General features: G+C 35.0%; 1 protein-coding gene across 1 annotated transcript in view; it reads left to right on the top strand.

Annotated features, from left to right (window-relative positions):
* The window catches only part of LOC108770571 (cell adhesion molecule 2), a 92,767-nt gene that overhangs the window by 70,682 nt on the left and 8,366 nt on the right, over positions 1–13,719 (top strand). The window contains exons 6-8 of the mRNA XM_018522213.1: positions 3,999–4,132; positions 13,307–13,422; positions 13,645–13,715. Coding sequence (XP_018377715.1) covers positions 3,999–4,132; positions 13,307–13,422; positions 13,645–13,715 — 321 coding nt within the window. The remainder of the gene's footprint in view (positions 1–3,998; positions 4,133–13,306; positions 13,423–13,644; positions 13,716–13,719) is intronic.

The raw sequence follows: 13,719 nt of genomic DNA, 5'->3' as shown, positions 1-13,719 counted from the left end.
TCATTCCGAAGAATTTAAAGACAACAAGAGCGCTTTTACTTATTTTGAATATTAAAAGCACTGTTATTTACTGCTATTGATACTCAAAATAATAAATTTTTAATATTATATTAATCAGTATTAAATTGGATTTCTATAAGGGTCGTTAACGCGAGAAAGTTAATCGCACGGGAGTCAGTATCACGCGCTTTCCGACATCGTTGAGACGTGAAACGTGCCAACTTGCAGAATTCCGAAAGAAAAAGACGCCGTTATTTCTCGTCGTGTCGCGTCATTCGGTCGACTTGAGAGAGAGAGAAAAAGGAAGGCAACGGACGTGCGTTTTCGCCCGCGTTCCCACGAAGAGCACAGAATTCATCCGAGTTGCGCGTGAAGCGTGGACGTTAAAGTTTAAGTGTACATAAAGCCGTCGAAACGCGATAAATATTACGGCATCGTAAGTCGTAAGCCGTAACTAGGCACCGTCGAGGCCGCCATGGGCTACACCAAAGAAGACAGAAAAAGAGAAAGAGACTCAGGTTGTTCCGCGTGCCAGCGCGAGCAAGACACTCGTTGAGGATGGAAGAAGGGTGGTAGGATAGATGGGGGGAATTTTAAGATCGTTGTAGAAGCCTCGAGGAGGCTGTCGTCGTGCCAAGTTTCGCCGGCCTGTCGGCTTTTCGTTTCTCACTGCATCTTTGCGACGAAATTTCCTCCCTCGCGCTAGCTCGTGGAAAGATCGATAACCCGCGTCGTTCGCCTTGCGGCCTTTCATTCGCGATTGCAGTGAATTTTGAGCTGCGAACCATCACGAAAAATTCAATGTAATCGGACATAGAGATGCAGTAGTAAAGTATCTGATTTTCTTTTAAACATGCATAAACGTAAGATGAAATCACAGACACACAGCTGGATTTTGTATCGGAGATAATCTAGCTTTCTGTGCTGTCGGACGTAGCTATTCTTTTTTTCGTTTGCATAAAAATAGATATCTGATTGCATTTTCATAGCTGATTACATCTCACTTTCTCCTAACGGTCGAAATCTTGCACTCTTTTTTTCTTTTTTTTTCCATCTCATCTCTTCTCACTGATGTGCAAGTTCGATCGCGTTCCCGATGTCGAGCGAGTGCGTTTCAACGGGAGTAAGCGAGCGTGAATTATTCGAATTTATTTCGTCGCCATGCTGTCGGCAAGACGATAACTTTATTGCCAAATATTAAAACATGCTAAGAGTTAATTGCATGGGAACTTGCTGTTTGCTCGATCAATATCTGCGTCCGCTATATATTTGTCATATCAATATTAATTATCCATTTTTGCAAGAACAACTTTTTTCGACGGCATCCAAAATTCCAATTATAAATTTCAATTACATTTTTTGCTTTTCATAATAATATCATTTGTTTGTCTTTTTTGTCCATCAACTCGATAAATTTATAAAAAATTCAAAAAAATTTTCATATATTCTTTATAAAATGTTTTTCGCAAACATTTTATTTGAACTGATTACAATGTAACATACTCATACATACTGAAATAATTGAATAGTAATTTTAATTCATTTAAAATTATTCAACTGAAAATAAAAACACATTACCCGCATTTGTTAGTTGGAAACGTTATTAACGCAGCTTCCGGCGGAAACACGTCAGTTAGGTAGGATCGAGAAGATGGTTATTGTAAGACCTGGAATGGCTTCGTTGAATATTCCGAACGGAGTGTCGCGGTGGCTTTAGAAGCTTATCTAGAAGATGCACTTTTATCGGGATGGTATCTTCGAGAGTGATTTTGATAAAAATTATCCGGTCGTCTTACATTAACCCACAATGGAGTCGATTTAATTATAATGGAGAAAACGACCATGGAAATCAAGTTTTAATGCAGCCAAGAAATTTTATTCTGTTCCTTTTATATATATATAATGATATAAAAACAGATCATTTTTTTAAAATTGATATTAAATTTAAAATGCATTACATTACCAAAAACGACTAAGTAATGTAATCACAAGCATAATTGATATGTACCTATTCATGGATATATATATACACACACACACACACATATATATATATATATATATACACAATAAAAAAGAAAATGTTAATTTAAAATTTTTTACATGTCCCAGGAGATCCACTCTAAATTTTAAGTTAAAGTAACTCATTCATCTTGTGTTGATTTAAAATTAACATATAAAATAAGTAGAGTACATAGAAGAGTAGTTGCAGTAACTCGTAAGAAAATGTTAATAAAACATTTTTGTTCATATAATGTAAATAAAAAAATTCTTAGATATTAAATTAACTTTGAGATATATAGATTAATTCAAACAATTGTGTTAAAAACACTCAAAATAATATTCCATTTTTAATCGACATACACAATTGTTAAGTTAGAAAGGTGACATGAATCTAACACATCAAAATGTTACAAAAATAATAACATATCAGCTGTATGTTTATTTTACATTGAAGTAATAATCAAAATGTGATAACACAAGAAAAATTCTATATATGGACGCACGATTTTTTACTGTGTATAATTTATTTAAATAATACTCGTCTAAGGAGATTAATGGAAACATTCTTAATTCAGGTAGAAATTTTACAGAAATTATTTCTGCAATGCTGTAGAAATCTTATTTTACGTATTTTTCGCATATAGTTTAGCAAAAAAAGATTAAATTCGAAAATACGATACCGCACATCAAAATCTTTTTAATTTTAAATTTGTTACAAAAAACATGTAGCCATGTAAAAAAGTCATAAAATTATTTTAATTTAAAAAAAGCAAAGTTAAAAATAAAAATCAAGCTTTAACGTCAGTTTGTAAATAAAAGAGAGGATCTATTTTCTATCCAGAGAGTACTCTGTCTGGCAGAAAATATACGCATCAAACAAACGCGCGTTCGGCTTCGGCTATCGTCGTAAATTTCGCGAGTGTTTCCCAAACGAGCACACCTAATCCCCGATGCATTCTTGTGGAGCTCACTTTCCTGGCTTCGACTATTAATCGTGTCTACGCGACAGCGTATTGTACGGCCGCTTCATTATGAAGAACATTAACGCGAGCGGCACGTATACGCCAAAATTTAAAATGCACGAGATCTAAAGCTCGGTTAATAAACGCGTTTAGTGGCAGTAAAACTTCTTGCTAATGGCGCGCCCGACTTTATATGCCTTACCATGCAAAGTTCCCAAAGAGAAAAGCTGTTTTTTATGCCGCCGAAACAATGTCGGGTTTAGTATTAGATGTCCTGGGCGAATAAGGCCGAGATAAGCGACCGCATTCTGAAAATTGTCTCTTCGTGCTCTTTCTCTCTTTCTTTTCCCAGATGTTAAGAAGGTAATTTCTTTTGAATAGTATTTGCAAATTTTATTTCTACGGAGATTATTTTATACACCTCTACTCCAATTTAGAATTACAGAAAAAATTGTGCGCGCGTATTTCTTTTCTTTTTACATACAGAATGTCCCACAACTACCGCATTTCCTCTTAAAAACGTATTCTTGAGATAATTTTGAGATGAAAATCTTAATACAAAAATGTCGAGACTACAATAATTTTTTTAATTATAAGCTAACTTTAAGTGCTTTATAAAAAAAACCATTTTACTTTTATAGTCTCTATTATTATTTGGATTCTTTCGAACATTCTAAAACGGAAGTCCTAATACGAAAATATCGAAGCTATAATAGTTTTTGAATTACAAACTATCCTTAACCAATTATAATTCAAAAACTATTGTAGCCTCGATATTTTTGTATTAGGATTTTCGTCTCGAAATTACCTCAAGAATAAATTCTTAAGAGGAAATGCGGCAGTTATGGAACACCCTGTATATACTATTATATTTACAATAAGATTATACAATATACAATATGTACTTATTTTCTGTCATCTTAGAAATAAAACAGTAGCTTTAAGACGAGCTAAAATAAACGGCGTCATGTCGTATAATTAACGCACACGTACCGCGGGTACATGTAACAATTTTCTCAAATTGTTTCGCAGCACTACCTCAAGAAAGGCCAACGATAACCGGAGAGGAAAAGGTGTACGCCAGCGGAGACGTGCTCGCGCTGAATTGCACCAGCGGCAAGTCCCATCCTGCCGCAAAACTCAGATGGTTCGTTAATGGCCAGCAGGTGAGTGCAATAGTTTTCCAACGTTTATATTTCTCGCAGCATCGGGGAAAAATGTTGCACAAGATAGAAATGTCATTTGCGCGTTGAACTTTCAATCATTTCGGTCAAAGATAATATAGATAAACAAGCTAGATATACGCTAAGAAAAAGATAAAATACTCGATGTTATGTATTATTTCCAATGTGATATCTTTGTCGAATGGAAGCGTTTACAGCGTGTATCCGCTGTCACATGGATGACCAAACTTGCACAAAATCTATAGGATACATGTATGTATAACGGTGAAGCTTGGAATAGCACGTGGATAACACTGGCGGGCAGAAGCGGTCACGCGTTGGGGTTGGACGGGATTGCATTGGTGCTGGTGAGGGGATGGAAAATGTGTGAGAGAGAGAGAGAGAGAGAGAGAGAGAGAGAGAGGGAGGGAGAGGGAGAGAACGAGCGAATGACAAGCTGGTTCCACGGTAAGCCGACTGAGAGTTCGACCGTCGCGGCGATGTGGCTCGATTTCATCGCGTAAGCAACGGCGACGCTTGATGAGCCAAAGCTCCAATTAACGACCGGCGAAACGGATCCCTCGTATAGCTGCACCGGCCATCACTGTGCGCCGATATTCCAGTACTTGGAAACCTTGTAATGCGCCATCAGTGTTGCGCCGTAGTTTTGCCCACCTATAATATTATTCTCCTGCCGTTAGTTTCGAACTCCCCGTTTGTAACCCTGTGGAGATAATCGTGAAAATCAGACAAAAGGAGAGTCGAAAGCACGCATTCAGAAAGAGACGAGACCGAGAAAAAAGCCATGGCTCTTTAATTAATCCGCGACGCGCAATAGAGAAGGGTCAATTTGCGTTTGCGATGGAGGAAGTTACCGGGAGAAAAATGAAGGGTTTGCGCGAGTCTCCGCTTAATTATTATATCTCCCTTTGTCAGGCGATGATCTAAGATAAATCCGGAAACGGATTTTATTCTTCTCTCAGTCGTTCGTTTTTCACTAATGTTTTTGAATCTAACACTCGCTTGTCGTACGTCGTGTCTGTTTTTCACGCGGCAAGAACGGACACGCGATAAATCGACGTAAAGATGCGCGCATGTCTGTGTGTGAATGAGAGCGGGAGAGAGAGAGAGAGAGAAATAATGAGAAAGAGAGAGAGAGACAGAGAGAAAGTTCTATTCGGCGGGCGGGATTCTTATTTCTCTCGTTTTACGTTATTATTACAAAGTTTCCTTTCTCTCGCCACGTCACGAATAATTCAATCCTTCTATCGCTCGAGGCCGCCGGAGCTTCTATCGCATGCATATTGATGTATCGTTATCGGCGTTGTCGGGTGAAGAAAACCCGGACGTACTTCTTGGCTCTAAGCGAGAATAGGGAAGAAGTTCGATAAAATCGTTGAAGATAAATGGCGAGAATATCTCCCGCTTTTTTTTTTTTTTTTTTTACCGCGGCATATACTCATATAATTATTTTTGTCTACCCTATTAATGAGAATAACAGAAATAGTTAGACATACTATCTGGAAATAATATATAAGGATTAAGCTATAAAGAGAACACAGATTAACCCGACAATTAAATTTTTTTACACTCCAGCGGCGAAAAAATGTGAATTGTGAAATATTTTGTATAGATATGTTTAACATATTTTTTTAATAACTATTCTCTACAAACCTTTAAATGTGCGATTCCATCAACAATCCGCAAAAAAACATTATGTTAATTAAAACTTTTACTTTTTAGAATTATCATATTAAGCTAATTAACATATTTATTTCATTTAACATTTGTCTGGATTCTACTTAATTTTTTCAAAAAATTATAATTAAATTAACATCCATAATACATTCTCAAATATGAAATATTAAATCGGAAAACAATTAATAATTTACAATAAGCTGTTAATATAATTTTAATTGGGGTGCATCCCAAATAATCGTTTACATAAAAAAATGAGGTGACTACATCCAAGTTAATCTTATCATAGAAAGATTATAACTTGAGCATACACGGAGAGAATTTTTTTCTTAGAGTTTACTTCGAAAATATGATAGTCCTGGGATAACATTGTATTTCGAAGAATTTTATGTAAATTTTTCTCATTTATTAATAAAACTACAATAAAATATATAATAAGTTTGATTAATTTTACTGAAGTGCATAATAAAAATCTTTAAAATATTGTACCACAACTATCATATTTTCAGGATAAATTTTAAGAGACAATTCTGTCCGTTAGTGAAAAAAGAAAATGCTGACAGTTTTCGCCATTTGTATTCTTATTGTTACATTAACTTAAGTATACAGTGATAACTTAAGTATACAGTGAAGCAAGTATTGTGTTATAACTGACAATGAGTGTTTCTCTCAGGAGGATCGTAACAACTACCGAAAACATGGAATTACGGCGTCTTGACTATTCAATTTGCGAAACTTGAAACGGGCCGTCTTTTTCACCGTTTACACGAGAGATTACCCGTCGGCCGCGATGTGCACGGATGGGACCACGCGGGAGAGTGTCAATAAACGACGCTCTTACGTCGAGAATAGGCAAATCACGTCACGTAAAGTGCAAGTGCTTTCCGACGAAGCTTTAAAGACCCCGAAGATTACGCCAATATAACGAGCGACGCTCCTCTAGAGCCTTACAGTGAATCGCATGCGGCGGCGCTGAAACTTTCTTCCTTATCTTTCGGACTTCGGTCTTCCTTTTCCGCGGGAAACACACCTCTCGCTTATGCCTTCTGCCCCCTTTCGAACCGTTTTCCTTTCGAGAAAACTTTGCAACGCTCCCAACGACGTCCATTAGAAGTTGCGCGAGTTTAGTATAGCACTTAACAAGTAATATTGTTTCGGAAATGTTCGTGTCGCGAGACTCGAAAAACCTGTTAACGCGAGTCAAGTAATCTTACGAAACGAAAAAGTTCGATCACTCGCCAACTTGAAGAATATGTCGTGGATGAGCAGCGTGATAGAAGAATCGTATTGTCGTAATAGAGTGACGACAAAGATAGTTATAGAGATTGAACATTCGATTTTTAGGGTGCTTCTTTCTTCAGTTTTCTCCAAATTTATAGGTTTCATTTCGTTTTCACGTTTACAATCAGTAAATAAATTTTGTATTTAATTTCTACTATTCAGCACTTCGTACAGTAATATAATTTTTAATTTTTAGTGATTTAAATTGTAGGAGAGAATTGCCAAATGCGTACTGGTTGGCTAAATCGTACTTCAATATTTTATATTATTACTTAATATAGGCAACATTTAGTAACAATAATATATAATAAAATACATTAGAAATAAATAATGTAAAAAAAAATATAATAACTTATGTCTTGTTTTACTGACGTTAGCAGCTTTTTAAAAAATTAGGTACATTTGATATTAATTTTTAATTGACTTATGTAATTGATAACAACATGATTATCCAATTTTATTATAAATTTTTGTATTTTTATAAAAGAAGATTTATTGTAGAATATTTTACATTCACTGTATATGTATACATATCTGCAACTATTATAAAGATTAAATCGATATTTTTACAAAATCCATCAAGTTTCCTAAATCATATCATCACAAGATAAGACTGATAACTGACAATAATAAAACTAATAATTGATATCAATACAAACGTCACGTGCAAAAATATATTTCAGCTAATTTTGTTTTGACGTCATTTGTCTTTTTATTATTGTTGCTCTTAATAATTATAAAATATTTGATTTTCTTCAATAAATTATTAATATTAGGTATTAATCAAAATTTTTAGGCATTAGTTCATGATTTCTTTTATTAATCTTATACTTTCAATTATTTTCATTCATATAGATTCAATACTTTAAAAAAGAATACAATAAAAAATACCTACAGATACGATTAGGCGACCAATTGCCTAAATCGTACCTTTTACAGCACGTTACAAAAAGACTTATAGCAAATTAATTTGTCATTGATGAAAAGTTAACTGTAATAATAAGCATCCAAAACCTCAAGCTACAATTTCTAATGTTCACTTGCAAAAAACAGTGCCAACGGAAAATATAATAAAAAATAGGTTAAATGGTACGCACTAGGCAACTCTACATTTTGTGTTACAGATATATCAAGTGTATAGTCTCTACAAAAAGCGATTGGTACTGATATTTTACGTATAAAAATAATTATTTTATATGTATGAAATAGTTCAATAAGGTCAATATTTAACAATACATATTTAATAATACAGTTTATAGTTTGAATAAAAATTTTCTCATTTTTATCTTAATCATTTTTTAAAAACACGTATATTTCTTATTGGAATAATTTTTGATCCATGTTAGATCGTTGTCAAATGTTTTGTATTCAAATACAATATAGAAAAAATTTCAAATATACAATATAAAACATTCAAAATACAATATAGAAAAATTCACAATTTTTTAATTTTACTCAAAAATATTTTATTAAAAAATACATTCTTAATAATTGCTACATTATTCAGTTTTTATTTCAAGAGAATTATTTATTTTAAATATTTTTCTAATGAAAAAATAATTTCATTAAATATTAACATTTATATATGTGTTGTGCAAAATTTAAAAAGCAACTTTTTATAGCTGCAAAAATATTCTGACTTTTTCTTCTACTCTCTTAGTCGCGCATAAGAAGATAAGGTCATTCCGGATTATGACCCAGGAAAAAACGAGACCAGCTGCGTTCCAAATCCCTACTTCCGTGATAACCACGCGCTTTTTAACCCTTTGTCATCACATAAGAGCAGCGAAAATGGCAGCACTCCTCGACCGTCGTTGTTATACCGGCCAAATGAGTATTTTTACGAATTATGTTACTATAAAAGAAAATGTTCTACGTTGTAGACTTACAATGCCGCCGGCAACACTTGGCCATAACGAACATTGTGTTGTAGTCGTGGTTTGTGTCTGCAAGGGACGGCAACAGATGGAGAGTAATTTCGCTGGTCCTAATGAATTATTTCTGGCCAAACTATTAGTTAATGCGTAAAACGAAAGAACGACTTTTCGCGTTCGTTTTCTTGGTCTGAGTCCAGTTCAAAACACACACGTTTATTAAAAAAAAAAAAAAAATTATCATTTTAAAGGTATTACATTACAATCGAAGATCACGACTTGTATTATGATATCGGAGAACTTGCACGAGAGGTTTCGATAAGGAAGATAACAAGAAACTTTTGGAGGAAGTCTTGTTACCATATTGGAACTTGTTACTATTTCGATGGAGAACAAGTGCAAAAGAAAAAGGCAAAACTGTAGGGTAGGAATTGTAATACATATGTATAGCGTGAGAAAATTGTAGAGAAAGAAGAAAAATTCGAAACGGCAGCAATTGAAACGAATACAATCAACGTAATTAAGATCCAAATAGTTGAAAAATGATTTAATCATTCGACTTTTATTTCTTTATTATCCCGCTTTTGTCTTTTACCGAGGGCACGCCGAGACGAATTGCCGGACGACGACTGTTCAAAGATAGCGCGTAAGTACGCCGTAGATATGCCAAGGAGACGACGAAATTGCATCGTATTTCTACACAAAGTAGAATATATGTAGCCGAATGTATAGTGTAGTTGCGTCAGGACAGAACACGTCTGGCTACAAAGGGACGTATGCATCCGACAACAAAACCCAGGTGGAAGCACTGCAGAATTCATAAAACGATAGGGAAAACGCAAAGCGTTAGAATTTATCGATAATATGCCGATATACGACCGCTGAAATATTCCGACGTGTATTCGTAATGTATACCAGCTAGATCTTCGTTGTTCTTGAGATGCCGAGATGTACTCTTTTGTACATCATCAGCATTCTTTCCTCAAGAGACGGTTATCCGTCCTAGAAGAGGATGGGAGGGTAGAAGAGAGAGGGTCGGAGACTGTCCTCGGCAACATTTAAACGACGTCGAAACACGAGCTCGTCGTTTTCGCCCCATTTGCGTAGCTCTGTCACAGCAGTCTCGCGATTTCGTTAATTACGAAATTCTGCGCTTCAAACGAGCGTCGTGTCGTACCGAAACTTTCGACGAAGTTCCGTCCGTCAACTTTCGCACGTTCCGCACGGTTGCTCGTCTTGCTTAACACGCGTACACGCATAAGCGCGGCCCACCCCAAAGTTTTTCGTTTTTGCAAAGAAAATATTCGAAAACGAGCTAAAATGTCAGGTACACGAAAAGGACGGTTTTGCTGGAATATGTCAAAAAATATCTAAAATTTACCTAAATATATTAGATTTGAAAATAACTTTGTTATATTATATCAAAACAATTATATAGGTCATCCAAATCGATTGTCAAAATGTCCAAACTATTTGCAGCATTGCTCATGCTTGACATTTCAATGAAATTATTTTGACAAGTCAATAAAATTATATTTAGATGTGTATATAAAAAGTTAAATTTTTAGATACTTGAGCAAAATAATTCTTACCACGAACAGTTTGGCGAACGCGAATGTGTGTACGTGTATAAATAGGTGTGTAGGTGGATATGCAATGTGTGGATACGTAAAGGTGGCTTATTAATAGAAGACAATGAGAGGGTTGAGTCTCGACTTTCGAAGATAGACGGAAAAACACATACGATACAGTCATACACGTGTAGTAAAATTGGAAAAACGAAAGAGTTGAATAGAGAAAAGGCGGTGCGGAATAAGCGAGCAGAATTGTGTCGCTGTCGCGGCAAAAAATGGAAATTCCAGTCACATAAAATACGACATACGGGTATAAAGAACTTGGAGGACTTGAATTACAAAGCGAGATCCGTATATCCGACTGTTGCATGAAGTCGGAACATGGATGTAGCGAATCTGACAAACGCGTCTGAAGGGACCGTTGGAAGGTATCATTAATACATTTCAACGCGCGTTTTTCAGCCTAATAAAAGTAAATAGTAAAAAAATATATCTGCATTAATTACGATTTTCCATTCTATGTATATGTGGCATTAATAAGATATAGGACGCTCTCACACAATAAATTTGTATTGCAATTTCGCCATTCGAGATACACTCGCAATATATCGTAATCACAAATGCAGCATTTTATCTGTTTATTTATTTAGTCACAAATTGAATTGAACGATTCCAATCTTGCGAGAGACAATGCTGAAAGTATGGAATAACAATTGCTTTTTTTCCCTATACGTAACATATTTCTCTATAACATATATTTTTACTGATCCTACTTTTAACATTTATCCTCGTACAAAGTTTAGTAACAGTTTCTCGGTCGTCCTATATTTTACGTCCATTAAAAATTGTGCTTTTTCGCAACATATGTTTATTATAACGTTTAATGCGTCTCATATATAATAATAAGAACTTTATTCAGGATACCAACATTGTTTGCCAGCACGCCTGTTTACATTTAATTCCATTTCGACACGATACTCTGTAATCATGCTCGTGATAATCTCGAAGCTACCCACGCCGATATTAACTTCGTCTCTAAACGATATTTGCTCGTTTTATCGCGTTGCACGCGAAGCGTTGCGCACGGTGTGCATCTAGTAGAATCGGCAATCATGTCGAAGCATTACGCGGCTGCGTTATCGTCGTCCCGCGGCGTCACATTTACGCTCCTCGTTTCCTCCTCAATGCGTTTGCGTTCTTTGAGGCGATACAACAATATATACCGGACGCATATTGCTTGCCGCTCCGACGTCTCTTGCTCCTCGGCATCGCGCGACAGAGTCTGGCTTACAATTTATTAGATGTATAATTACCAGGCACGTATATATTCCCTATATGCTCTGAATTTATGTCGTCCTTAAGGATCAGTTCCAACGAAAATCACACACTTAATTAACACACGGGTTTAGATATTGAGATATAGTACTTTTTAAGAGAATATTTAATTGGCTATTTTTATACCAAATGTTTCTACATAAAAAATCTTTGTATTTAAATCAGATTGTTTCAGTTTGTTTTGTTACTTCTTCAATTCTTTGTGATAACACTTGAGTTGAATAAAGTAATACAATTTTGTGATATAATACTATATTTTGAAAAAGAATTATAAATAACTACTACTATTTGAATGGATTCAATGAGACCACTTGGATCTTATTTTTTTTTAATTAAAAGCATTATCACTTGAATACATATTACTTGATTTGAGTATAAGAAAATGCAATTGTTACAAAAATACGTATCATTTACGTTTTATTACATATAAAAATTAATAAAAATAGTACCACTTCCTCTTTTTAATTTTGAAATTTAACTTTAGTTTTTTCAGAATTATCTCGAATAAGATAATTTTTATAAAAATACGTATTACTTAGATTTTATCATATATAAATTAATAAATATAGTATCACTTGAGTTTTACGTTTTAATTTGGAATAATAAGTATTTTCGAGAAGCGCGTACTCTCAGCGCTTTTTTAAACCTTTTTTAAGTAAATTTGTTTTTAACTGTTTTTTATGCAATAATCAAATGTCAGAGACTGGGAATAAGGTAAAAAAACAAGTAAAATGATCAAAAAGAGAAAAAAATGCGGTTGGGGTGCAATATATAGATTTTTAATAATAAAACATTGCACGCAAGCCACAATAATACACGCAAAAACGCAAACGTTTCGATCATAGATTTTAGTTCTCTTCATTGTGAACAAAAACGCGAAGAGATCCTAATCAAGAACGATAATTGCGAACATTGGTATAATTTAATAAAATATTCGTGAAAGAGCAAATTAAATTAATCGGTCACTGTTGAAATATATTGATCCATACGTATAAATTATAGTCGCTGAAGTAAGACATTATACATATTAATTAAATCAAAGAATAGTGAGATTACAACGCCTAAAGTATTTTTTTATTCCGTAATATATTTGCGTATTTTTATATTTTTTATTTTCCCAACAATTTGTCAATCTTATTAAACTTAATGATAACTTCTCGGATAGAATTAATGTACATAATTAGCATTAATCTAGATTGACACAAACGACTGTAAGAAACAACAAAGATTTATATTTACAGCAAGGTAGTTGCTCGTTTATTCATATTTCAAGCTTGTAATAGCAATTGATCGACGGAACTTCACAACAAGCGACATTCATTCTTCCTCGATGCTGCAAACGGAAAGTTACTTTCAATGCGACTCGATTCGATCACCGCGAAAAGAAAATGCGCAACGAACGATGGTTTTTCCAGGTGAAGCCTGATTCGCCAGACTTGTTCGTTGAACAGCACGGGCTATACTCGACGATATCAAGTCTATTGCTCGAACTGGAGCCGGGTCATCTCGCCAGCGACAAGATAAACGTCAGGTAATTTCGGTGTTTACAACATACCGTATATTTCCGTCCGTTCGACAGAGCCGTTGCCTATGGCACCTCGGCGCATACTCCTCATAAATATACATCGCTTACTCGCGAGTAGGATAGCTCGTTTTACGCGAGTTTCGCGCGATGGAACGCGATAATTTATCCTTCCGTCTGACCGGCCACCAACGATCCGACTTAGAAGAATGATAGAATGTCTTGTTGCAGGTGCGAGGCGACGGTGCGATCGAGCCACGAAGTCGAGCCATTCGTCGATGTTCGCAACACCGAGGTCTTTGGTAA

Source organism: Trachymyrmex cornetzi, unplaced genomic scaffold, assembly GCF_001594075.2.
Source record: "Trachymyrmex cornetzi isolate Tcor2-1 unplaced genomic scaffold, Tcor1.1 scaffold129, whole genome shotgun sequence".
Taxonomy (NCBI): domain Eukaryota; kingdom Metazoa; phylum Arthropoda; class Insecta; order Hymenoptera; family Formicidae; genus Trachymyrmex; species Trachymyrmex cornetzi.
This window is presented reverse-complemented; position numbering and strand designations above follow the sequence as displayed.